At 42.6% G+C, this 26,546-nt stretch overlaps 1 protein-coding gene across 2 annotated transcripts in view; it reads left to right on the top strand.

The window, feature by feature from the left end:
• The first annotated feature begins 3,341 nt into the window (after positions 1–3,341).
• ass1 (argininosuccinate synthase 1) overlaps positions 3,342–26,546 on the top strand; it is an 89,796-nt gene continuing 66,591 nt past the window's right edge. The window contains exons 1-2 of one of the 2 annotated variants that reach the window (XM_060912984.1): positions 3,342–3,454; positions 5,845–5,956. In XM_060912984.1, the coding sequence (XP_060768967.1) occupies positions 5,855–5,956 (102 nt within the window). In that variant the 5' untranslated portion in view covers positions 3,342–3,454; positions 5,845–5,854. The remainder of the gene's footprint in view (positions 3,455–5,844; positions 5,957–26,546) is intronic. The other variant, XM_060912983.1, reaches the window with a different exon arrangement.

Genomic DNA, 26,546 nt, shown 5'->3' with positions numbered 1-26,546 from the left:
GAGAGCGCACTTGTCCTGAGCCATCGGCATAGTGAGGTAGGGTGGCCAGTTCCTTTCCTCGCCACCTTACTTCCCCCAGTGTTTCCACCAGGTCCCCATTCACTGCTGGGTGGACAGGGAGCAAGCCCCAGATCCCCGTCGAGCCGAGGCTCGAACCGGGGACCGTTCGCTTAGTGGTCAAGCGCTCTAACCACTTGGCCACTTCGCCTCCAATTAGAAATGAGGCATTGTTGAAACCCAGCTCTCAAGTTGAAAGGTGAGGCAACTTCCTGTAAGTCATATTCATCCAGGGGTGTTTATATAGCAGTGAGATGTGTTGTGTGCATAAAATACTGGATTAATTATAGTATTGGACTCAGTATAAAACTCGAGTAATTTCTTGTTCATAAAGGTGTAAAGTTACATGTTTTAGACTGAATTTCTGTTAAGGGAAGGAGGGAAACTAATAAATAACCTTAATAAGGTATTTATATACACTATTATGGGTGGTAGTAGTGGTTAGCGCTGTCGTCTCACAGCAAGAAGGTTGTGGGTTCGAGCCCAGAGGCTGACAAAGGCCTTTCTGTGTGGAGTTTGCATGTTCTCCCCGTGTCTGCATGGGTTTCCTCCGGATGCTCTGTTTTCCCCCAAAGACATGCAGGTTAGGTTAACTGGTGACTCTAAATTGACTGTAGGTGTGAATGGTTGGTTGTCTCTGTGTCAGCCCTGTGATGATCTGGCAACTTGTCCAGGGTGTACCTTGCCCATAGTCAGCTGGAGGGAAACTAATAGGTTAGATTAGAACTTTATTGATCCCTTTGGGCGGGTTCCCTCAGGGAAATTAAAATTCCACTAGCATCATTACAGGATAAACAGAGAATATAAAATAGAGAAAACTTCTAGATACATATACTAAAGAAAAAAGTCCAGCAGGAGAGGTATTGCACATTATATTACACATTGTCCAGTATTTCTTTTTGTCAGGCTACTGCTCCTTCCTGTCCTCTGTCCTCCTGTTACCCCTCTTCCCCCCCAGAGAGGAGTTGTACAGTCTGATGGCGTGAGGGACAAAGGAGTTGTTAAGTCTGTTCGTCCTGCACTTGGGAAGGAGCATTCTGTCACTGAACAGGCTCCTCTGGTTGCTGATGACGGTGTGCAGAGGGTGACTGGCATTGTCCATGATGTTCAGTAGCCTTAATAAGGTGTTTATATACACTATTATGGGCGGCACAGTAGTGTAGTGGTTAGCGCTGTCGCCTCACAGCAAGAAGGTTCTGCGTTCGAGCCCAGCCGCCAACGAAGGCCTTTCTGTGCGGAGTTTGCATGTTCTCCCCGTGTCTGTGTGGGTTTCCTCCGGGTGCTCCGGTTTCCCCCAAAGACATGCAGGTATGGTTAATTGGTGGCTCTAAATTGACCGTGAGTGTGAGTGTGAATGATTATTTGTGTTGTGATGATCTGGCGACTTGTCCAGGGTGTACCCCGCCTCTCACCTCTCAATGAAGAGTCATAACATCAATGAAACTGACTTCATGTTAAAGCTGTCAATGTTATAGTCATGTTGTCCAGGTGAGGATGGGTTCCCTTTTGGGTCTGGTTCTTCTTGAGGTTTCTTCCTCGTGTCGTCTGAGGGAGTTTTTCCTTGCCACCGTCGCCACGGGCTTGCTCATTGGGGATAGATTAGGGATAAAATTGGCTCATGTCTTGGGTCATTCATTCTGTAAAGCTGCTTTGGGACAATGTCTATTGTTAAAAGTGCGATACAAACAAACTTGACTTGACTAACCTATAGTCAGCTGGGATAGGCTCCAGCTTGCCCACGACCCTGTACAGGATAAGTGGCTATGGATGGATGGATGGATGGATACTAGTGTTGCCACCTGTCCCGGTTTTTTGTACATAATGGGCAAAATGTGTATTTCAACTTGCGAGCCAGCTGAGAACCAGTTTGCTTTTCCGAGCTCGCCGTGCTAGGCGGAGCCACGTCATTACGTCGCTGAATACGTCATTACGTCGCTGAATACGTCATTACGTCGCTGTATACGTCACTTACGTCGCTGTATACGTCAGTTACGGCGCTACGTTTGCATAAACCTTGGCGCGAATATCAAAGCAAAAACACAGAAGAAGCAGCAACAACAACAATAATAATGATGATGGCTGACTTCGCGTTTGTACAGCTGCTGCTTCTCGTCGCTTAAAAATGGCGATCTTTCGCGGTCTTGTTATTGTTGTTGGTCTTAACAACTCCGCCCCCCGCTGACGTAAGCGGTTCTTTCCTCTGGCCCAGCAGAGAGTTGGTGCTAGCCTGGAACCGGTTTTTCTGGCCCCAGAGCCAGTTCTTTGTCAGTGGAAACAGAAAACCCGGTTCCAAACTAAGCACTGGCCCCGAACCAGCCCTGGAACTGCTTTGGTGGAAAAGGGGCAATGGAGGATGCTTGGACTGATAAAAGAAACAGACTCTGTTGCAATGGTGAAGGCTGAGCTTCAAGTCAGGCTAAACTTTCAGTTGTCCTGTACTGAGTTCAAGACATTCATTGAAAATCAGCCAGGACTCATAGCAGCAGCAAAGAAAAACACCAAATATAAATGGAAGATTAGGTAAGGTTTTGGTGAATTAAATGAAATCCAAATAGTCTTATCTGCCTACTCCTGTATGTACTGTATGTGCCCAGTTATATGTCCTCCTATGTATTTGTTTAGCCAAGAGCAGCAGAGGCACAGGCAAGCACAAGCAAAGCACACACCACACTCTAAGCAATCAGGTAAGCTGTTTGACACTACACCTTACATTCAGGTATTCTCAGATACAATGAAAAATTAGATTATTTATTTTTATTCCACATAAGCAAACAAACAATTTAATTATGTATTCCCCTTTTACCTGTGCCCACTACTGCCCCCAGGTGTCCACAACCAAAAACTGTTGGAAATAAACCAAAATAATGAAGACCTGCTATATTATGTAAAGCAATTAACTAAACAAATAACTAGCAAAAGCGTCATTTTTACTAATTAGAGCAATACAATTTCAGCGTAGAAGGGCGATTTTTGTCTTGGGTTAGATGTGTGAAGGGCGCCGTTGCTTACAAGCAAAAAGGTCGATTGGATGGTCGAAATGTCCAGGATTTTTGTCAGACACAGGTGGCAACCCTAATGGATACAGTATTATTGGACTACTATTGCTGTTAATTTCTCTAAACCAAACACTGCACATGAAAGCTCAAAGGGCATTACATCACTTTGCCATGCTGATGGCTGTCCATGTTGCCACGCCCCCTGACACTGACTTGCCATCTGATTGGCCCGCTGAGTGTTGGAGGTCTGACATAACATTAGTGTGTTTATAACCAGCCGCGTCCACGCGTTCCTTCTGTTCGTGCTCGTGGGAAGAGCTGCGTTTTCTTCTGGTTTGTTTGTTTGTTCCTGACCCGAGCTCTTTTTTTTTTATTTACCTGCGTGTTTATCCGCGGTTTGGGTGAGTAACTAATACATTGTTTGATTTTATATCATCATTATAATAATAATAATAATAATAATAATTATTATTATTATTATTATTATTATTATTATTATTAGGTCATGGCTGGTTTCTTGGCTACAAGGTTTCGAAAATATAGCGTGTGTTATCACTAAATGTCCTAAAAAGGTATAATTGACGAGTATATGCAAAATTGAACCAACATGATTTTAATCCTGAACAGATGTGGGTTTTCTTTCTTTCTTTCTTTCTTTCTTTCTTTCTTTCTTTCTTATTTATTTATATTTTTTGTATAGTTTTTCTTTTGCAATTCATCCATTCCTGACTGTATTTTGAGACACCCAGGAGGAAATGAGGAATGACACCTTGGTGACGTCACTCTGCTCCAAGCTGGCTATGTTGAAAATAAATATTCAGTGTTTTCCATTACATTCTGTATTCATGCACATTATCACCAAAACACTGCTTTTGCACCTTCACAAGACAGAAATAATGCATGAAATATTGTAAAGTGCACCATGGGGACCAAACATGTTCAATAATAATAATAATAATAATAATAATAATAATAAATTCACAACTCTAATGACATCCAAATTTCTTAAAATATAAAACTTAAAGCAATCCCTGTTCCTAATTTATTTCACTAATTCATGTAAATATAATAATGTAATAATATTAAAAGACTGGGTTCACTAACAAATATTAAGCTTCTATAATATTGACGTCAAACTTAATATTTTGTCAATACTTAGTATTTTGGATTTACAGTGGTGCTTGAAAGTTTGTGAACCCTTTAGAATTTTCTCTATTTCTGCATAATGACCTAAAACATCATCAGGTTTTCACACAAGTCCTAAAAGTAGATAAAGAGGACCCAGTTAAACAAATGAGACAAAAATATATTATACTTGGTCATTTATTTATTGAGGAAAATGATCCAGTATTACATATCTGTGAGTGGCAAAAGTATGTGAACCTTTGGTTTCAGTATCTGGTGTGACCCCCTTGTGCAGCAATAACTGCAACTAAACATCTCCAGTAACTGTTGATCAGTCCTGCACACCGGCTTGGAGGAATTTTAGCCCGTTCCTCCGTACAGAACAGCTTCAACTCTGGGATGTTGGTGGGTTTCCTCACATGAACTGCTCGCTTCAGGTCCTTCCACAACATTTTGATTGGATTAAAGTCAGAACTTTGACTTGGCCATTCCAAAACATTAACTTTATTCTTCTTTAACCATTCTTTGGTAGAACGACTTGTGTGCTTAGGGTTGCTGTCTTGCTGCATGACCCACCTCTTGAGATTCAGTTCATAGACAGCCATATTACATATCACAGATATTACATATCACAATATTGATCCAATATTACATATCTGTGATATTACATATTACATATCACAGATATGTAATATTGGATCATTTTCCTCAATAAATAAATGACCAAGTATAATATTTTTGTCTCATTTGTTTAACTGTGTTCTCTTTATCTACTTTTAGGACTTATGTGAAAATCTGATGATGTTTTAGGCCATATTTATGCAGAAATATAGAACATTCTAAAGGGTTCACAAACTTTCAAGCACCACTGTTAAAAGTTAATTTGTTAATCTACATTCACTGAGCTGTAATCATTAGCTTTCAGCAAGCTTTCTTTTAATGTCACTTCCTCCTGGTTCTAGTCAGGCAGTGAATTTCAGAAAAGCTGTAATGTTGCTGTTTTTCTATATGAGTTTAAAATGAACTCAAAGAATAATAAAACTTACAACCCCCCCCCATTTCTAAATTAGGTTTAATTTAATCCATATCAAATTAATTCCATATTAAATCAGAGGTTTCAGAGCGGCGGCACGGTGGTAGTAGTGGTTAGCGCCGTCGCCTCACAGCAAGAAGGTCCTGGGTTTGAGCCCCGTGGCCGGCGAGGGCCTTTCTGTGTGGAGTTTGCATGTTCTCCGCGTGGGTTTCCTCTGGGTGCTCCGGTTTCCCCCACAGTCCAAAGACATGCAGGTTAGGTTAACTGGTGACTCTAAATTGACCGTAGGTGTGAGTGTGAATGGTTGTGTGTCTCTGTGTGTCAGCCCTGTGATGACCTGGCGACTTATCCAGGGTGTACCCCGCCTTTCGCCCGTAGTCAGCTGGGATAGGCTCCAGCTTGCCTGCGACCCTGTAGAACAGGATAAAGCGGCTAGAGATAATGAGATGAGGTTTCAGATCAAATACAGTACGAGTTTTAGCTATTGTTCTCAGGTCATCTAAGATAGATGAAGGATGACCATTTCTGCTCTGAGAACACACTCCAGATTTCCTTAACAATATCTTTGTGAATCTTGTATCATCGCTGGCTGGTTGTTCAGACTTTAATTCTATTTTCCCTGGTTTACGAAAGGTGAAGAAAAATGTTGAAAGGTACAGTGATCCTGGCGTACAGCGGCGGTCTCGACACATCATGCATCTTGGTGTGGCTCAAGGAACAAGGCTATGATGTCATCGCCTACCTGGTAAGATCACGCCTGGGAAATTTCACCTCTTTAACTTCATTCTTTGTACTGGAAAAGTCTCTGGTGGTGCACACACTCCATGAAAAACCGTATCTAATATATTGCTCAACAGATTTGGTGTAGAGACTTAACTTTCATCATGCTAATTTTCATCAGTCTTGTTTTTCTTATCCTTATTTTTTACTCCACTCATGTCCTTTGGAATAGAGTAGAATGCTTTTATTGTGTTTTCCGGTTATGGCCGTGAGCTAGAGAGTCATGTTCAAGTCCGCTCCGCTACGAACTTGAACAAATCCTGATGTAAATTGCAAATTAGACCTTGAAAGAGTACAGGCGAACGTTGAATAAGACGAGGTGATGCCGAACACTGGGAAAACGAGCAGGGACAGAGGGAAAACAACAATGCAGGCGAAGTTAATTAGCTTCGGGACGCAAAGGATGGAGCGCAGCGCTAGCAAAGAAGCTAACTCCGACACAGCAGCTGCAGAGCAATGTGGAACTGAGCTCTGTGGGGCTAAAGAAGAAATACTGATGGCAATAAACAACCTAAGGTCCGACTTTTTGACCAGATTGGATGGAATTCTGACCGCAGTTGAAAAAACGAAGAAAGAACTGGTTGATTGTACTGAAAGAGTAACAGAAGCGGAGATACGGTTGTCCACAGTGGAGGACGAACAGACCAAGTTAAAAGAGACGGTTCAGACACTGGAAAAAAGGAATAAAACTCCGGAAGATAAAATTATCAACATGGAAATGAGATCGCGGCTGAATAATCTGAGGTTAGTAAATCTGCCCGAGGGAGCGGAGGTCCCAGATCCCTGCTCATTTCTGGAGAGCTGGCTCCCGGAGGCGCTAGATCTGGCCCCTCTGCGAAGCCCAGTAGTGTTGGAAAGGGCGCACCAAGTCGGACCGAGACGGGACACTGAAGAGCCACCGAGAACTTTAATAATGAAGTTTCAGAACTACAAGCAGAAACTTGTGATGAAAGCAGCCAAGTCGAAGAAAGACGGCCTTTACAAGAACAAGCACGTCTGATTCTACAACGACCTGGCAACTGAAGTGCACAGACAACGAAAAAATATGACAGTGTGACAGCAGCTGCGGAGCCTGGGACTCGGACACGGCATAATGCCCCCAGCTAAGCTGGTGGTGACTTACAGAGAGCAAACACACACCTTTAATACGCCGACGGAGGTGCAGGAGTTTGTAAACAAGGTCAAAGAAAAAGCTGGAGAAATGAATGAAGAGAACTGAGTGACAGTTACTGAGCGCACTATGTGATCACACGCACGGCAAGAGGGACTGTACAGTAAGATTTTTTTGAAGTCTTTCCAACAGAGTCGCCCTCAATTTTTTTTTTTTCATTTTATGATGCGACTCTATTGAGTACTGCCTTCAGGCTTATTTTCTTATTCATCTATTTTATTTCAATTCTGAATAAAGTTAATTTACATGTTAAGGCTAAAAGAGATGTCAGTGTATTGTATCCTGATAACTAACGAAGCTTGTCATACACTATACGTACCTAGGTGTGTTTATTCTTGCAGGTTTGTAGCAAGGAGCAAGGAGGGTTGATTGTTTGTTTGTTTTATGTTTTCCCTTTTTTTCTCTCTTTTGTGTATTTCATAACAAGAAGGCCAATAGGATTGATCCAGGGATCTATCCATAAGTAGCTGGAAGCAGCATAAGCTAAGGGGGGCTTTTCATTCAGTTGGGGAAATGGGGTTCATTTTTTCTCATGGTTCAGTAAGTTCAGTGTATGTTTTAATGGTTAAATGCAGGGGTGTAGTGGGCGTGGTACGCGGGGGTACGCCGTCCACCCACTTCTCCCGAGGTGAGATTAAAAAAAAAACAACCTGTCATCCTGGACGCCTCCCTGGGGAGGTGTTCCAGGCATGTCCCCCCGGGAGGAGGCCCCGGGGAAGACCCAGGACACGCTGGAGGGACTATGTCTCTCGGCTGGCCTGGGAACGCCTCGGTGTTCTTCCCGAGGAGCTGGCCGAGGTGTCTGGGGAAAGGGAAGTTTGGGCTTCCCTGCTTAGACTGCTGCCTCCGCGACCCGGTCCCGGATAAAGCGGAAGAAGACGAGACGAGACAACCTGTCATTCAGTGGCCTGAGTTTATACGCTCTACAGTAAGTGACACGTGCCTTTGTGCTCATCATCAATGCCCCCCCCAATCGAACGTTACGTAAAACGTAGCGACGCAAAGTAGAATGCATTCTAAACGCAGCCGAGATATTAGAATTATGTAAACAGTTGACTCCGCCATTTTAATGGCTGCATGTCATGTATTTTGTATATGAAGGTGCCTCAATCGCACCAGACTAAATGCTTGATTTATTCGATTGGTGCCTTTTATAATAAATTTCAGCCCATTGCTGGTTTGTATGCGATGTGAGTGAGTGACGTGACTTTTTTTGAACTTCTGGACACATGCTGTAGCTGTTGCCACGGCAGTAAGTAGGCTAGTAAAAATATCGAATTCCGAATGCAGCTCGGCTCAAATGAACATGAATCGAACATGAACAAAGGTGTTTGTGTATCATAATTTCCAATATTTTGGCTTCACGCCTGATAGTCCATGTTAAACCTATGCAAGGTTTATGTTGAGTTCCAGCAGCAGAGTGGTGCTGTCTACGACGATGCATTCGGAAGGAGAAGGCGAATTTGTTCCTCTTTAGCCATTTCGGCATATTTATTGGAGACAAAATAAACCGCGGCTTTTCGCCATAGCAGTTGGGCTGTACTGACAAACACGAATGAAAATTGCACACATAAAAATGTCTGAAAAAAGTGTCTTCTTGTGCCCTCTTGTGTTGTTAAAAGAACGTAACATTTATACAAATCATTCGTACCAAACATAGGCGACCAAACAAAGGCTACCGCTTCTGACATGATATCAAATCGATGACACGAATCGCGTACCCCCACTTTAAAAATCTCCACTACACCACTGGTTGAACTTCTCAGTCATGCTACTTTTACTAAGGGACCACTGTGGTGTAACACTCTGAATGTCTCAAAGGGTAGAACTTAAATGTACAGTGGTGCTTGAAAGTTTGTGAACCCTTTAGAATTTTCTATATTTCTGCATAAATATGACCTAAAACATCATCAGATTTTCACACAAGTCCTAAAAGTAGATAAAGAGAACCCAGTTAAACAAATGAGACAAAAATATTATACATGGTCATTTATTTATCCAGGAAAATGATCCAATATTACATACTTGTCAGTGGCAAAAGTATGTGAACCTTTGCTTTCAGTATCTGGTGTGACCCCCTTGTGCAGCAATAACTGCAACTAAACGTTTGCGGTAACTGTTGATCAGTCCTGCACACCGGCTTGGAGGAATTTTAGCCCGTTCCTCCATACAGAACAGCTTCAACTCTGGGATGTTGGTGGGTTTCCTCACATGAACTGCTCGCTTCAGGTCCTTCCACAACATTTTGATTGGATTAAAGTCAGGACTTTAACTTGGTCATTCCAAAACATGAACTTTATTCTTCTTTAACCATTCTTTGGTAGAATGACTTGTGTGCTTAGGGTCGTTGTCTTGCTGCATGACCCCCCTTCTCTTGAAATTCAGTTCATGGACAGATGTCCTGACATTTTCCTTTAGAATTTGCTGGTAAAATTCAGAATTCATTGTTCCATCAATGATGGCAAACTGTCCTGGCCCAGATGCAGCAAAACAGGCCCAAACCATGATACTACCACCACCATGTTTCACAGATGGGATAAGGTTCTTATGCTGGAATGCAGTGTTTTCCTTTCTCCAAACATAACGCTTCTCATTTAAACCAAAAAATTCTATTTTGGTCTCATCTGTCCACAAAACATTTTTCCAATAGTCTTTCTGGCTTGTCGTGATCTTTAGCAAACTGCAGATGAGCAGCAATGTTCTTTTTGGAGAGCAGTAGCTTTCTCCTTGCAACCCTGCCATGCACACCATTGTTGTTCAGTGTTCTCCTGATGGTGGACTCATGAACATTAACATTAGCCAATGTGAGAGAGGCCTTCAGTTGCTTAGAAGTTACCCTGGGGTCCTTTGTGACCTCGCTGACTATTACATGCCTTGCTCTTGGAGTGATCTTTGTTGGTCGACCACTCCTGGGGAGGGTAACAATGGTCTTGAATTTCCTCCATTTGTACACAATCTGTCTGACTGTGGATTGGTGGAGTCCAAACTCTTTAGAGAAGGTTTTGTAACCTTTTCCAGCCTGATGAGCATCAACAATGCTTTTTCTGAGGTCCTCAGAAATCTCCTTTGTTCGTGCCATGATACACTTCCACAAACATGTGTTGTGAAGATCAGACTTTGATAGATCCCTGTTCTTTAAATAAAACAGGGTGCCCACTCACACCTGATTGTCATCCCACTGATTGAAAACACCTGACTCTAATTTCACCTTCAAATTAACTGCTAATCCTAGGGGTTCACATACTTTTGCCACTCACAGATATGTAATATTGGATCATTTTCCTCAATAAGTAAATGACCAAGTATAATATTTTTGTCTTATTTGTTTAACTGGGTTCTCTTTATCTACTTTTAGGACTTGTGTGAAAATCTGATGATGTTTTAGGTCATATTTATGCAGAAATATAGAAAATTCTAAAGGGTTCACAAACTTTCAAGCACCACTGTATATCCTGGAATTGTAGAGGTTTACAAAAAACTAAGAAAATCAAACAAGTAATGAATAAGCTAAGAGACATGGATTCAAAAATCGTCTTTTTACAGGAGACTCACACTTTAAAGGAAGACAATATAAGGATAAGTAGGAGATGGCAGGGAAACATCATCTATGCAGCGTCATTCACATCACAAGCTAGAGGAGTTATGACTCTCATTCACAAATCAATACCCTTTCAAGTCTTTGATATAATTAAAGATAAATATGGAAGATATTTGATTATCCAGGGATCTTTGCTCTCAGTAAACTTGAATCTAGTAAATATTTATGGGCCAAATGCAGATGAACCCAACTTTTTTACAAATCTACTTCTCACGCTGACATCTCTCCCAGGAGATTACATAATAGCAGCGGACTGGAACTGCACACTGGACCCAATAAAGGACAGATCCACAGGTGTCGACCAAACTCGTAAGAGAAGTAGAGTAATTATTAATCATCTTATTAAAGAGTTGAATCTGTTGGACATATGGAGATACTTTAAACCCAATGATATTGCTTACTCCTGCTACTCGAGTACATTTAAGACATACTCGCGTATAGACTATTTTTTGGTATCTGCAACACTGGCTTCTAGAATACAGGACTGTTATTACAGTAGCATACTAATATCAGATCATGGTCCATGTTGTCTGATCTATGTGGATAAGAAGCTGGTAAAAGATCCACCTAGATGGAGCCTAAATAAGAAATGGCTACTAGATGAAAACTTTATTAAGTATGTCGGGAATGAGAGAGATAATTATTTTAAGGATAACACAAATGAAACAACAGCAGGTATTAATTGGGATGCTTTCAAAGCCTTTTTAAGAGGACACATAATTAGTTATACCTCATCCAAAATTAGAGAATCGCGGCAAAAGAGACAGCAGTTAGAATCTAAAATACAAACTCTCCAAGAAAAGGTCTTTAAGAATAGAACCCCTGCTGTAGAAAAAGAATTACTGCTCTCAAGAGCAGAGTATAATAAACTATCTGCAGATAGGGCAGCCTCAGATATGCTCAGGCTTAATCAAACGTTTTATGAACAAGGGGAAAAGCCCGGTAAACTGTTGGCCTGGCAAATAAAACAGTTAGAAACAAGGAAAACTATTGCTTCAATTAAAAATAATAATGGGGATACAATAGTAGACCCTATTGAAATAAATAAGGAATTTAGAAAATATTATGAAAATTTATATGAATCTCAAGTAGAATATGACCCGCAGTCCCAAAATTCATTCTTGGATAAATTGAAATTTCCAACTATTTCTACTGAACTTGTAGAAGAACTAGAAGCAGACTTAAAAGAAGAGGAAATAGGCATAGCTATTGATGGTATGAAAGCAGGAAAAACAACTGGCCCAGATGGATTACCAATTGATCTGTATAAAAAATTTAAGTCCAAATTACTGAAGCCATTACTAGAAGTGTTTTTGGAAGCAAAGTGGCAGTCTACCAAAATCAATGGCCGGTGCCGTAATAACATTATTGCCAAAACCGGGGAAGCCCAACAACAGATGTGAAAATATGAGACCAATAAGCTTTATTAAATTCTGACCTCAAAATTTTGTGCAAAATTTTAGCAAGACGGCTTCAAGAAACATTACCTAGTATAATACATAGGGATCAAAATGGGTTCATTCAAGGACGCCAAGGATTCCATAACGTCAGAAGAGTCCTTAATGTTATTCAAGGATTGAGAGACCCCTCTGATAAGGCCCTCTTATCTTTAGACGCTGAGAAAGCTTTTGATAAGGTGGAGTGGCCTTATCTCTTTAATATCTTGGAAAGATTTGGATGTGGCAATACATTTCTAAAATGGGTTCAGTTGTTGTATGTAAACCCTACAGCAGAAATATTAACAAATAAAAATATATCAGAACCAATCACAATTAAAAGAGGATGCTGTCAAGGGTGTCCCCTGTCTCTGTCTCTTATTACATTGTGTATGGCAATGCAGTAAGAAAATATTTTTGGGAGGAGGTTAAAAAGGCAATAGAAAAAATGATTTAAAAAATATTCCAATGGATCCTGCACTTTTTGTCTTAGGACTTTATCCAAAAGGTCACAAATACAACAAAAGTGAATGAATATTAATAGATATGTGTTTGTTGCATGCCAAAAGATCCATTGCAATGTTTTGGAAGAAGACCAGCAGACCAAATGTTACGTATTGGGTGAAGCAAATGCTCACAACTTTGCCTTTGGAGAGAGTGACATGTATACGAAAAGGAAGGCAAGATATGTTTGAAAAGATATGGGAACAGTTTAATGTGTATGTTAATGGTATTAATCTGGCAATTGACAATGAAGAGGAATAAGTAGTCAGATATGTAAACCTCATAGCAGAATTAATGAGTTCAAAGTCCCGTGATTGTACGGGAATTTGAACTCATTAATTCTACTATGAGGTTTATAGTTAGATACGGCTTCTTCTTTGAACTCTATAGTTGAAAGAAGAAGCCGTATCTAAACATGATCCAGAAGCACAGACGTCTTCTCTGGGCCAAGGCTCGTTTAAAATGGACTGTGGCAAAGTGGAAAACTGTTCTGTGGTCAGACGAATCAAAATTTGAAGTTCTTTATGGAAATCAGGGACGCCGTATCATTCGGACTAAAGAGGAGAAGGACGACCCAAGTTGTTATCAGCGCTCAGTTCAGAAGCCTGCATCTCTGATGGTATGGGGTTGCATTAGTGCATGTGGCATGGGCAGCTTACACATCTGGAAAGACACCATCAATGCTGAAAGGTATATCCAGGTTCTAGAGCAACATATGCTCCCATCCAGACGACGTCTCTTTCAGGGAAGACCTTGCATTTTCCAACATGGCAATGCCAAACCACATACTGCATCAATTACAGCATCATGGCTGCGTAGAAGAAGGGTCCGGGTACTGAACTGGCCAGCCTGCAGTCCAGATCTTTCACCCATAGAAAACATTTGGCGCATCATAAAACGGAAGATACGACAAAAAAGACCCAAGACAGCTGAGCAACTAGAATCCTACATTAGACAAGAATGGGTTAACATTTCTGTCCCTAAACTTGAGCAACTTGTCTCCTCAGTCCCCAGACGTTTACAGACTGTTGTAAAGAGAAAAGGGGATGTCTCACAGTGGTAAACATGGCCTTGTCCCAACTTTTTTGAGATGTGGTGTTGTCATGAAATTTAAAATCACCTAATTTTTCTCTTTAAATGATACATTTTCTCAGTTTAAACATTTGATATGTCATCTATGTTTTATTCTGAATAAAATATGGAATTTTGAAACTTCCACATCATTGCATTCCGTTTTTATTTACAATTTGTACTTTGTCCCAACATTTTTGGAATCGGGGTTGTACACGTTGTTGATGTAGAGGGGGGCTAGGTCGGTGCTGTGCTTCCTGAAGTCAACAATGAGCTCTTTGGTTTTCTTGGTGTTCAGAGCGAGGTTATTTTCTGAACACGAGGCTGCCAACTTCAGGACCTCCTCTCTGTAGGCTGCCTCGTCTCCCTTTGAGATGAGTCCGACCACTGTGGTGTCGTCAGCAAACTTGACGATGAGGTTGTTGTTGTGGGTCGAACTACAGTCGTGGGTGTAGAGGCAGTACAGGAGGGGGCTCAGTACACAGCCCTGTGGAGAGCCGGTGCTCAACGTGCGGGTGGAGGAGAAGTGGGGGCCAAGTCTCACAGTCTGGGGCCGGTTAGTAAGAAAGTCCTTTAACCAGGCACATGTGAGAGGGGGGAGGCCGAGAGTGTCCAGTTTTCTAATAAGGATGTCCGGGATTATTGTATTAAAAGCTGAACTGTAATCCACAAAGAGTATGTGGACGTAGCTCTGCTGCTGCTCCAGGTGATTTAGCGCAGAGTGGAGAGCTACGGCGATGGTGTCCTCTGTGGATCTGTTTGTGCGATATGCGAACTGGTAGGGGTCGAAGTCTGGGGGGAGGTGGTCCTTGATGTGCTGAAGAACTAGTCTCTTGAAGCACTTCATGATTACCGGGATGAGGGCCACAGGACGGTAATCATTCAGGCTGGTGACGGGAGACTTCTTTGGCACTGGGATCATTGTTGCAGATTTTAGGCAGGGTGGGATGACTGCCTGAGCCAGGGAGAGGTTAAAGATCCTGGTGAAGGTAGGGGCGAGCTGGTGGGTGCACGCTTCAAGCACCTTACCAGGTACACCATCTGGGCCAGCAGCTTTCTTGGGGTTCACTGCCAGGAACACCCATCTGACATCGTGCTCCTGGACAGTGAAAGGAGTGGTGTAGGAGCTGTGTGGTGGTGAGGGCAGGGCAGGAGCAGATGAGTGCTGCTGAGATATTTCAAAGCGAGCAAAGAAGCGATTTAGCTCCTCTGCTAGCGGCGCACTCCAGTCTCCTGTTGGCGCATCACAGTCTCTGAAGTTTGTGATGTCCTGAATGCCCTGCCACACCTCCCGTGTGTTGCTGCTGGACAGGTGGGATTCTATGCGCAGCCTGTGGTCCGCCTTGGCTTTATTTATTCCTCTTTTCAGATCAGCTCGAGCAGCTCTGTACAGAGCTCTATCACCTGACCTGAAGGCAGCATCGCGAGCCCTGAGGAGTGAGCGGACCTGGCTGGTCATCCAGGGTTTCTGGTTTGGGAAGACCCGGATGTTTTTATCCACCGTCACATTCCCGATGCAGAACTTGATATAGTCCAGCACCGTTCCTGTGAATGTCTCCAGCTCCAGGTGTTCAAATAAGTCCCAATCTGTCTGTTTAAAGCAGTCCTGTAGTTTGGAGAGTGCATTGTCAGGCCAGGTTGTGATGGTCCTTGTGGTGGGCCTGGCTCTGCATCTGAGGGGGGTGTAGGCTGGGGAGAGCAGGAGGGAAAGATGGTCTGACTGGCCAAGGTGGGGGAGGGGTATGGCTCTGTACGCGTGCTTGATGTTGGAGTAAACATGATCCAGAGTGTTCTCCCCTCTAGTAGAACACTTAACATGTTGGTATAACTTTGGCAGTACAGTCTTCAAGTTGGCCTTATTAAAGTCTCCTGCGATTATGTGAACATCGTCAGGGTGGGCCCGCTGCTGTTTGTTTATGGTGTTCAGCAGGAGGGAGGGTGCTGTGTTTACACTGGCGTCAGGTGGAATATACACAGCTGTGACAATCACCACAGTTAGCTCTCTCGGTAGAAAAAAGGCTGGCATCTTACAGACATGTACTCAAGGTCTGGGGAACAGTGTTTATCTATAATTGTTCCGTTGTTACACCAATTGTCATGCATGTAAATACAGAGCCCCCCTCCTCTACTCTTACCGGAGTTCTCATTTCTATCCCAGCGGAGCACAGTGCGGCCTGCTAGCTGCAAGCTAGCATCGGGTATTTCCGGATGAAGCCAGGTTTCTGTGATAATTAAAACACAGCAGTCCCAAACATGGCGATTTCCAGCGAGTTGTAATTCCAGATCATCCGTTTTATGTACCAGGGATCTAGCATTGGAGAGATACAGGCTTGGTAGAGGTGGCTTGTGTGGTTGTTTTCTTAGCCTTAGCATAGCACCGGACCTGCGGTCCCGCTTCTGCTTCCTCTCCCCCCTCCGTCTGCGCTGCCTCCTAGACCTGACAACAATCCACGGAGAGCCCGGCGGTCTCGCTATGTCATCCGGGATGTTACGCGTGAAGAGAAAGTCGCTCGAAACAGATATCTGGTGTTGGTCACCGATGGCTAAAAGTGTCTGGTGGGTGTACTGGATGTTCGCAGAACCGATGGTGCACAAACAAGAAAGAAATACAAAAACAAAAAAAAGAGCACTGAAAAGGAGAGCCGTTTGATGCCTGCGATTTTATTTTAGTTGCATTTTTAGAAAAAAAACCCAACAAATTTATATGAATATGTACAGTGGGGCAAAAAAGTATTTAGTCAGCCACCAATTGTGCAAGTTCTCCCACTTAAAAAGATGAGAGAGGCCTGTAATTTTCATCATAGGTACACTTCAACTATGAGAGACAGAATGGGGGGAAAGAATCCAGGAAATCACATTGTAGGATTTTTAATGAATTAATTGGTAAATTCCTCGGTAAAATAAGTATTTGGTCACCTACAAACAAGCAAGATTTCTGGCTCTCACAGACCTGTAACTTCTTCTTTAAGAGGCTCCTCTGTCCTCCACTCGTTACCTGTATTAATGGCACCTGTTTGAACTCGTTATCAGTATAAAAGACACCTGTCCACAACCTCAAACAGTCACACTCCAAACTCCACTATGGCCAAGACCAAAGAGCTGTCAAAGGACACCAGAAACAAAATTGTAGACCTGCACCAGGCTGGGAAGACTGAATCTGCAATAGGTAAGCAGCTTGGTGTGAAGAAATCAACTGTGGGAGCAATAATTAGAAAATGGAAGACATACAAGACCACTGATAATCTCCCTCGATCTGGGGCTCCACGCAAGATCTCACCCCGTGGGGTCAAAATGATCACAAGAACGGTGAGCAAAAATCCCAGAACCACAAGGGGGGACCTAGTGAATGACCTGCAGAGAGCTGGGACCAAAGTAACAAAGGCTACCATCAGTAACACACTACGCCGCCAGGGACTCAAATCCTGCAGTGCCAGACGTGTCCCCCTGCTTAAGCCAGTACGTGTCCAGGCCCGTCTGAAGTTTGCTAGAGAGCATTTGGATGATCCAGAAGAGGATTGGGAGAATGTCATATGGTCAGATGAAACCAAAATAGAACTTTTTGGTAAAAACTCAACTTGTCGTGTTTGGAGGAGAAAGAATGCTGAGTTGCATCCAAAGAACACCATACCTACTGTGAAGCATGGGGGTGGAAACATCATGCTTTGGGGCTGTTTTTCTGCAAAGGGACCAGGACGACTGATCCGTGTAAAGGAAAGAATGAATGGGGCCATGTATCATGAGATTTTGAGTGAAAACCTCCTTCCATCAGCAAGGGCATTGAAGATGAAACGTGGCTGGGTCTTTCAGCATGACAATGATCCCAAACACACTGCCCGGGCAACGAAAGAGTGGCTTCGTAAGAAGCATTTCAAGGTCCTGGAGTGGCCTAGCCAGTCTCCAGATCTCAACCCCATAGAAAATCTTTGGAGGGAGTTGAAAGTCCGTGTTGCCCAGCGACAGCCACAAAACATCACTGCTCTAGAGGAGATCTGCATGGAGGAATGGGCCAAAATACCAGCAACAGTGTGTGAAAACCTTGTGAAGACTTACAGAAACATTTGACCTCTGTCATTGCCAACAAAGTATTGAGATGAACTTTTGTTATTGACCAAATACTTATTTTCCACCATAATTTGCAAATAAATTCTTTAAAAATCAGACAATGTGATTTTCTGGATTTTTTTTTTCTCATTCTGTCTCTTAGTTGAGGTATACCTATTATGAAAATTACAGGCCTCTCATCTTTTTAAGTGGGAGAACTTGCACAATTGGTGACTGACTAAATACTTTTTTGCCCCACTGTATCTAATTATTGAGTAATCAAACCACCTTAAACACCATCTGTCATTTATAGTAAATATTGATTTGCTAGTTTCTGGCAGTGTAATATCGGCTTGCATTTTTATTTATTTATTTATTCATTAATTACGTTAGGGTAGAGTAAAATCGAAGCAGCGTTGGAAGTTAACCTCACAACCTGCTGGTTGTTAGTGCAGAATACTAATAATCATAGTCCTTTTAGTAGACTTGTTGAACCATGAGGATCAACCCAGGACATTAAATATTTGCAAATGAAGCACTTCTCTCATCTGACTGCACCCGGATTAACTGGTGGTGTGGAATTTGATGGTGAGGACTTTCACAGCTGCTGGTCTTTCTGCCTTTTTTTTAGAGCTCTTGATCTCATTTAAAAAAAAATAAACCCTAGACATTGCACGAGAGCAGCAATCCTGACTGCACTGATATGTCAGACCAGTTCATGCAAAATGCTCTGAAGTGTGAAGAATTGTAGTTTTAACACTTTCACCACTGTATAATTTTTCCAGAAGGGGTTTCCCTACTACAACGAGACCACAGTATCGGTCTACAGTGGCGAAAGGGTTAAAGCCTACACAGGGGCGTCAGAAGCATTTTTAATGTGGGGGGGACACACTGGCGGGGGGTCCTCCGCCAGAAAATTTTTAATTAATTAGATGCCATTTCCTGCATTCTGGTGTATTTTTTAACAGGTTGTTAAACACCTAATTTTACCTACAAAAGTCACTTAATTCAATGACTATTTTAGAGACTCAACAATAAGTCCTCATTCAACTAGTCCATATATTCATCAGCCTGTTTTTTAAACCCACCGCTACGCCTAAGATAATGAGATGAATGTGACACAATTTATCACCAACAATGACTTTATGGGTGCATTTTACTTTTTATTTTGTGTTTTCTATTTAGTTTTAGATGTAACACAACATGCCACTGGGCCAAGCAATAGTGACACTCGACTGTATGTTTAAAAATAAGAATATTCATAATTTCACACAATGAACAGGCATGACATGGCATCATGCAAACTTCATAACACAAAATCACACTGTGTCAAGCAACGGTGACGCATAAAAAATAACTTCACACAATGAACAGGTGCAATTTTGTTCACCACCAACAGTGACTTTAGTGGGTGCATTTTACTTTTTTCCGATTTAGTGATACTCATAACAAAAATGGCATGGCATCATGCAGTCTTCATAACACAAAATTACACTGGGTCAAGCAATGACACATAAAAGAGAACTTCACACAATGAACAAGTGCAGTTTTGTCAACCTACATGCAATGGTGGTACTACGGTAGCATTTACAGATTAGTATAACAAATAGATTTATAGATATAACTCCTTCTTATATTGGTGCCACCACAATTTCTACCACTTCATAACTTTTATCCCCCTTTCCTTCACAATCCACCTGGAATAACATCCATCTCTCTCAGTTACTTTCCTTTCTACTATTCCTTCCCCATACACTGATTTCCCACTTTACTTTCCAGAAAACTGCCAAAGACCAGACAAAACAAGTTCTCCGGATCACAACAGGGAACCAGTAAATATCATCAGAGCAGACTTGACCTCATTCTTGGCATTACAGTAAGGCAGGCCTACTGGGTTTGAATTAAATGATAGCTAACGTTAAGCTAGCTGATACATCTCCTAACATTGACTAGCCAGCTAACTGCGCTAACATTTCCATTGGGACAAAAAAACCCTGTCCTGTGGGGAAATTTTGACTGACTTTCCTCTTCTTTGTAAAGAATGTCCTTATGTCCATTGTGTCTGGGGAGGAGCAAATACTGCAAACAATTCATCATCAACCAAGAATACCCCATTAGGCTAAGCTTATTTCACTGTTTAGTTGAATATTAATTTAACGTGTCCTAGGGTTAATTTTGAGGGCGTATAACAAAAGAATAAGGTTTTAGCAAAAGCTAGACATTGTGAGGTTGCAATGGGGATGACGTCACCTCGTCCACTTTCCAGCAGCTGCACCAACATTTGTCTGCTCGCGTTGAGATTCACTTCACTCGCGCGCGGTGAGTTGTTGCAGGTAACGCCCGGAAAACCCGGAGTGGATTTTCAGTGGTCTGTGTATTCTCTTATCAATCAAGTGGAATGGATTCTTTCACGAAGCAATAGAAACGGCGCTGGGTGAACTAATATTTTATGTTAAATGTGGGGGGGTCCAAACGAAGAATTATGAAATGTGGGGGGGACATGTCCCCTTCACATTCAATGGTGGCGACGCCCATGAGCCTACAGCAGAGATAGATACACAAAAATGTGCTAATATCTGAATGAGAAAGAACAAGTTAGACAGTTAAAGGGGAACTGAAGTCATTTTTAAACTTGCTTTATTTCTTAATTAACGTGTTATTGAATTACATTTTCGGTTTTAGTAACCTTGTATCGTGACTCGTATTGGCATATTATATTACACTTATCGGTCTTTTCGGGTTTTAGCCATGTTGAATGTAGTTCGTATGGTTCACAGCAGGTGTCGCTTATCCACACGATCTTCACAAGACTTCAAAGGTGAAGTGTCAGTGCCACCATTTTGAAAACTGTTTACACAGCAGCCAAATCGCCATATCATTCCAATTTAGATTTATTTCGAGATTTGCCAGCTTTGTCAGTGATGGAGATTATTCCATACGACTTCGAACCAACGTGGAATAGAGAAGAGTTGGAGAAACGACAGTATAAGGACGAGTCCGTCGTGCTGGTATTTACGTCATCACTGTCGCACAGTTAAAACGTACCAGATCAGGCGGCTGGTGGGTTTTCAAAATAATAAATACATGCATCTATTTTTGTGATAAATACATATTATACTGAGCGCATTTCCCATATAATCCTCACTAAGGTTTCGGACATCACTACAAAACGGCGTCCCCACTATATAGTGCCCTATATAGTGAGTAGGGCGCGATTTCGGACACAGGGAAAACTTCCGGCTTGATTACGTCAGCATTCAAAAGAGGGCATGCGCGTCTTTTGACAACGTTGGCAGACGTCAGTCACTTTGATTTCTGCTGTTCGTTTTACTTCCGTCCTACGATGTCTCGCACAGGTCTCAACGAATCTCGTTTATGGCCATTGCTTTGACATACGGACTGATATATTACAGAGCATATTTCAAACACTCATAGCTTGCTATAGCAGAGACAAAATAGCGATCAAAAATGCATTCCTATATTTGATAAAATGAGAAATGGAATTTTGATAATAAAAAAATTGCCTCCAGTTCCCCTTTAACAACAGTTTTACAGTACAAAGCATCAACATAGCATGTCACTTAGACATAAAAATGTCTGGTGGTTTTCTTTTGTCTTTTCTGCATACCATTCCTAACCATAACACCTTTTAATTAACAACAGTTGAACTTGCAAACCTTCTTTACTCACGTTCTCAAAGTCCTCCAACATTCTGTTGTTACGTGAGAGGTTATCACAAAAAAGCCCAACACCGAATTCGGTTATAGAAAAGTTTTAACATTAATCAGAAGTGAAACATGTTCAAACAAAACCCCAACATGTTACACACACAAAACCCTAGGCCTAGGTCACAAAACAAAAGGTTCCCTTTTCAAACCCCATCAAAATACAGACATATTCGTAACATAAAATATAAAGGACACAGAATTTATCTCACGGTCCCTTTGTGCCTCGCGTTAGGCAAGCGCCGGTCAGCAGGTCCCATTGCCCTGACCGTCGAACTGTTCACAGTCTTTAAATGTCCTCCGAAGTAGCAGTGGTGTTTCCAGAGGCATCCGTGAAGGGAAAAGTCCGAAAAGCATAATCCAACGCGAGGGAAAAATATCCAAAATCGACAAGAGTCTCTGAAGCGAGGGCACCGAGAGCTGTCCAGCTGTGTCGAGCGCATCCGAGAGTGTGTCGCCACAACGTCTCGGCCCGAAGTTGTTCACGTGAACTTTTAATTGACATCAGCCAGGCACCGCATGGCACCTGCAGGTCGCTGGAATATCTCCCTCATGAACTTTATTCAAGAGCCACAATTGAGTGGGGTGTAACATAATGATTATCAGAAATGTCCATCTTGCACAAGTAATCATAGAATAACAGAAAATCACCCCAATAAAATATAGAAATGCTCTTAACATCCAAACACAGGATATTTACATATTGCAATGGAAATAAATAACTGAATAAATAATAAAAATGAAAAAAAAAAAAAACACTTGTACATCACACTGTCCGACTGTCAATGTTTCCTGTGTTTGCTGTAATATGAGTGGTGGGACTTTGGCAGCACGTTCAAGACACATTTGTCCTGACATGCACTTAAGAAATAACATAAAATAGTGAATAATAATAATAATAATAATAATAATGCAGTGTCATCATTAACTCATCAATATCATTAACTCAGATTTGCTTCTAGTGCAAACCAACACAACCTTGACTTTGAGTCTGTACACTGGAGACAACATGAAATAAATTAGAGTTGTGTTCATAATAATCGTTAAAAAAAAAAAAAGTTTTTATAAGGTGTACATTGTGGCTATGACAATAGATTCATAGGTATGGGTGATTGCCTCCACAACCCAACCGGAGAGCCGCTGCTTGGACAGAGGTCTTTCTCTCGGAGCGCCACCAAAACAAACAATTGGTCTGTCGTACGAAAGGCTGCCGTCCTATCAAAATAAAACCTCAGAGCCCTGACAGGGCACAACTCAGCACGCAAGTCCGTCCTGTCTGCCGGTATAGCAGTCAGCAAAATCGGCTGGTTGCTAAACTGGGGAGATAAGACTTTGGGGAGGAAAGCTGGGTTAGGCCACAATGAAACACTGTCAAACATAGGGCCCCAACGAAGACAAACAGTACTCACTGAGAGGGCATGTAGCTCACTCACATGCCGGGCTGTTGTGATGGCAAGGAGAAAAGCTGTTTTAACAGATAGCCACTTAATGTCAGCTGCTGCCAGGGGCTCATTAGGAGGCAAGCAAAGGGATTTGAGCACAGTGTTCAGATCCCATGACGGACTCCGCACAAAATGAGGAGGATTAAGACAAACTGCCCCTCTCAAAAAGGCTACCACCAGCCGGTGGGACCCAAGTGAAACACCTCCAACCTCTGAACGGTGGGCTGTTAGTGCTGCAACATACACCTTAAGTGTAGATGCAGCCCTGCCAAGCTCTAAAAGGTGCTGCAGGAAATCTAAAATCTGTGGAACAGAGCAGCTTAGGGGGTCGATGTTGCGTTCTGCACACCAATCACAGAACACCTTCCACTTGCCTGCATACAAGCGTCGGGTAGATTCTGCACGTGCGTTCACCACAGTGTTCCTGGTCCCTTCTGAACACTCCAGTAGTAGCCCCGGGGCCCCAAGGGCCACACCCAGAGCTTCAGGTGTTCGGGACATGGGTGTTGAATCCTGCCCTCCATCTGCGTCAGCAAGTCGGGCCTGCTGGGCAGCTGACAAGGGGTATCACTAGTAGTGACAGCAGGAGCTGGAACCATGGCCTGGATGGCCAATGAGGAGTGTAGGTATCATGCCGCCATCTTGTGTCAGAACTACAATTCCCAGGCAACTTCCGTGTGACCTACGGCACGCGTGGGCGGGATCACCTACGTCAGTCTGCCATGCACGCATAAATCCAAGCGGAAGCTCCACCATCTTTGTCTCTCACGTCTGGCTTCCGATGAATCTGGACGTATAAAGAGGCGCTCTCCACCCGAAAGACGTCTTCTTTCTTGCAAGATCCATCACTCGGCGCGATTTTCTTTCTTACCCTTGGCAAAGGTAAACTCTAGAGTCGCGCGATCTTTAAACTCAACCTGAGTTACAACCGGTTTACTTGCATTAGAAGTGATGTCACGACTGCAGCCCAGGCAGTTAAAAGTTAAGAAGCGATTGAATCCTTTTTAACTCAAAAGCGCTGTGCATCTTATTCTGATCAGAGACTTTTCCTCACGAACGCTGAGGTTCGGACCAAGAATCCTCTGCTTTCCACAGGAACCACCCAAGTGCTCCGCTGGACCCGAAAGTTCTCTGCGCCTCCATCACGAGCGGCTCACGTGCTCCCACGGCAAGGCCTGAAACTACACCGGCGAATAGTTCTTCATATCTTGCTAAAGGCAGGATTAAGTAAGATTTTGGCATTTGGGCATAATTAGGATAGTCTTAGGAATTTGCTTTTATTGAAATAGTGTGAATTTAAACCCAGGTTTATGTTACACTGTTAGACATGCAGCGTGTTGATTTATTTTTGGTTCTATGTTCTCTCAATTGTTTTAATAAGTTGTGCATGCGCTCTCTCTCTCTCTCTCTCTCTCTCTCTCTTATTCTGACTAACACCTTCATTTCCTTATCATACATTTTGACCTTATCAAGGCTTCAGTGAGTTTGGTAATGTTATGAGTGTGGAATCTTTTTGTTACTGAGAACATGTGCTCAACAGGCCTGACCAGGCCTGATACACTTTAGATAGCTTCCCTTTGTCTTTAGCAACACGTGCTCAGTAGGCCTCACCAGGCCTAACCACCACACTTTAGCTAGGCCATAGGGCCTTTCACAAACACGCTTTAGCTAGGCCATAGGGCCCTTTAGCAAACTCACACTAGCAACACAAGGCTAAACACAGAGCTAATCCTTTGTTCTGTTTAGATAACATTCTTTTGTTTAGCTACCAACAAGCTAGGCCTCCACCACGTGTAGTTAGCTACACGAGGCTAAACACATGGTCAAGTCCTTCTCTCACACACCTCACTGCTTGTATATATTGATTTATTATTTTATCTTTATCTTTGTATAATAAATTCATTTATTAAACAAACTGTGTTTATTTGTGTGAACAACAATATCTGAAGTCCCCAATCTTCTCAAAGAATTCAAAAAGGGTGCATGTTATGTAATATGGTAAGTGATCGTAATAATTTGGAAATATACCATAATTTAGCTGTTTGGTAATTTATTATTAAGCACCAGGATTAATGGTATGATTCACTAAATGATTCATTGAACGATTCACTAAATGATTCACTAAACGATTCATTGAACGATTCACTGAATGATTCACTAAACGATTCATTGAACGATTCACTGAATGATTCATTTCAAGTGAGACTGATTCTATGGTATGATTCAATTCAAACGAGTCAAATTAAACGATTCAATGGGATTGATTCATTTTAATTATTGACCTTCAAAATTTAATGAGACTGATTTAACGAGATTGATCACTTAATATCAATAATTTAACTGATTGCACCCACAAGGAGCTATCAATAGCACATGGTGACCGTGATCGTGCACATGGCAGAGAGTCCTCCACAACAGTGGTAGAGGGGGAAAGGCATAAAGGATGGCCCTCGGCCAGTCGTGGGCCAGAGCATCCTGGCCCAACGCTGCCGTTTTCTTCTCCCAGGGAAAACCATGTCGGACAATGAGTTATCTGACTGCTCGCAAACAGGTCCACAGTTGCTCTCCCATAGGTTTTCCAGATCTGTTCCACTGTGTCTGGATGCAGTTTCTAATCCCCTTGAGACACCTTGCCGCATGACCGAGCATCTGCCACACTGTTTAGGCGTCCAGGTAGATAAGATGCCCTTATGGAAAGGAGGTTGTCCTGAGCCCATACTAGGAGACTGTGAGCCACCTGAAGCGCAGCTACAGATCTTGTGCCCCCCTGATGATTGATATAGAAAACAGTTGCCACATTGTCTGTACGTACCAATACATGTTTGCCCCACAGCACTTCCTGAAAGTGGCGCAACATCAGAAACACCGAGAAGGCTTCCGGTTGGGCTCCAGCTAAGATGGCCGCCTAACATTGAACTTGCAAGGCCACCTTCAATATTTCATTTTCAAACTGAGTCAAAAGTGCTTTAACGGCAATTCTATTTGTTGACAATTATAATGGGATCGGCGGAGAAGAGAACTGTGGAGGAGTTAGACCCCCAAACCCCTTCTCCGCTATCTAAATCGGCAAAGAAGAAAGCCAAGAAACAGCTCTTTGGTGAGCACACGGATTCCATTTTGGATGGCAGCGCTGAGAGCCCTGTGTTAGCCACGCTAATCTATGAGATGCGGGGAACTCTACGCGAACTTTCCCTTGATGTTAAAGCTATACGGGGTGATATGGACACTTTTCGAAAGAAACTCTCCAATGTGGAGACCGAGGTCTCAGCAATGAACGCCTCTTTAATGACTTTGAACAAGCGTACTGACATTATCCAAGCTGCCCAGCGCGAGGACAGGTCACAAATTAGGGAAGCTACCTCAACGATTGCTAAATTACAATCCAGCGTGGCGGAGCTGGAAGACCGAAACCGACGAAACAATCTGCGTCTTGTTAACCTTCCAGAAAACGAAGAGGGGGACGACGCTATTGCTTTTCTACAACGCCAGCTCCCTATCTGGTTCCCTTCACTGGCTGATCGAGGGATCATCGAAATTGAGAGAGCTCATCGAGTCTACAAGAGAGGT

Source organism: Neoarius graeffei, chromosome 28 (genome assembly GCF_027579695.1).
Source record: "Neoarius graeffei isolate fNeoGra1 chromosome 28, fNeoGra1.pri, whole genome shotgun sequence".
In the NCBI taxonomy this organism is placed as follows: Eukaryota; Metazoa; Chordata; class Actinopteri; order Siluriformes; family Ariidae; genus Neoarius; species Neoarius graeffei.
Note: the sequence above shows the minus strand (reverse complement) of the source record. Positions and strands in the feature narration are given on the sequence as shown.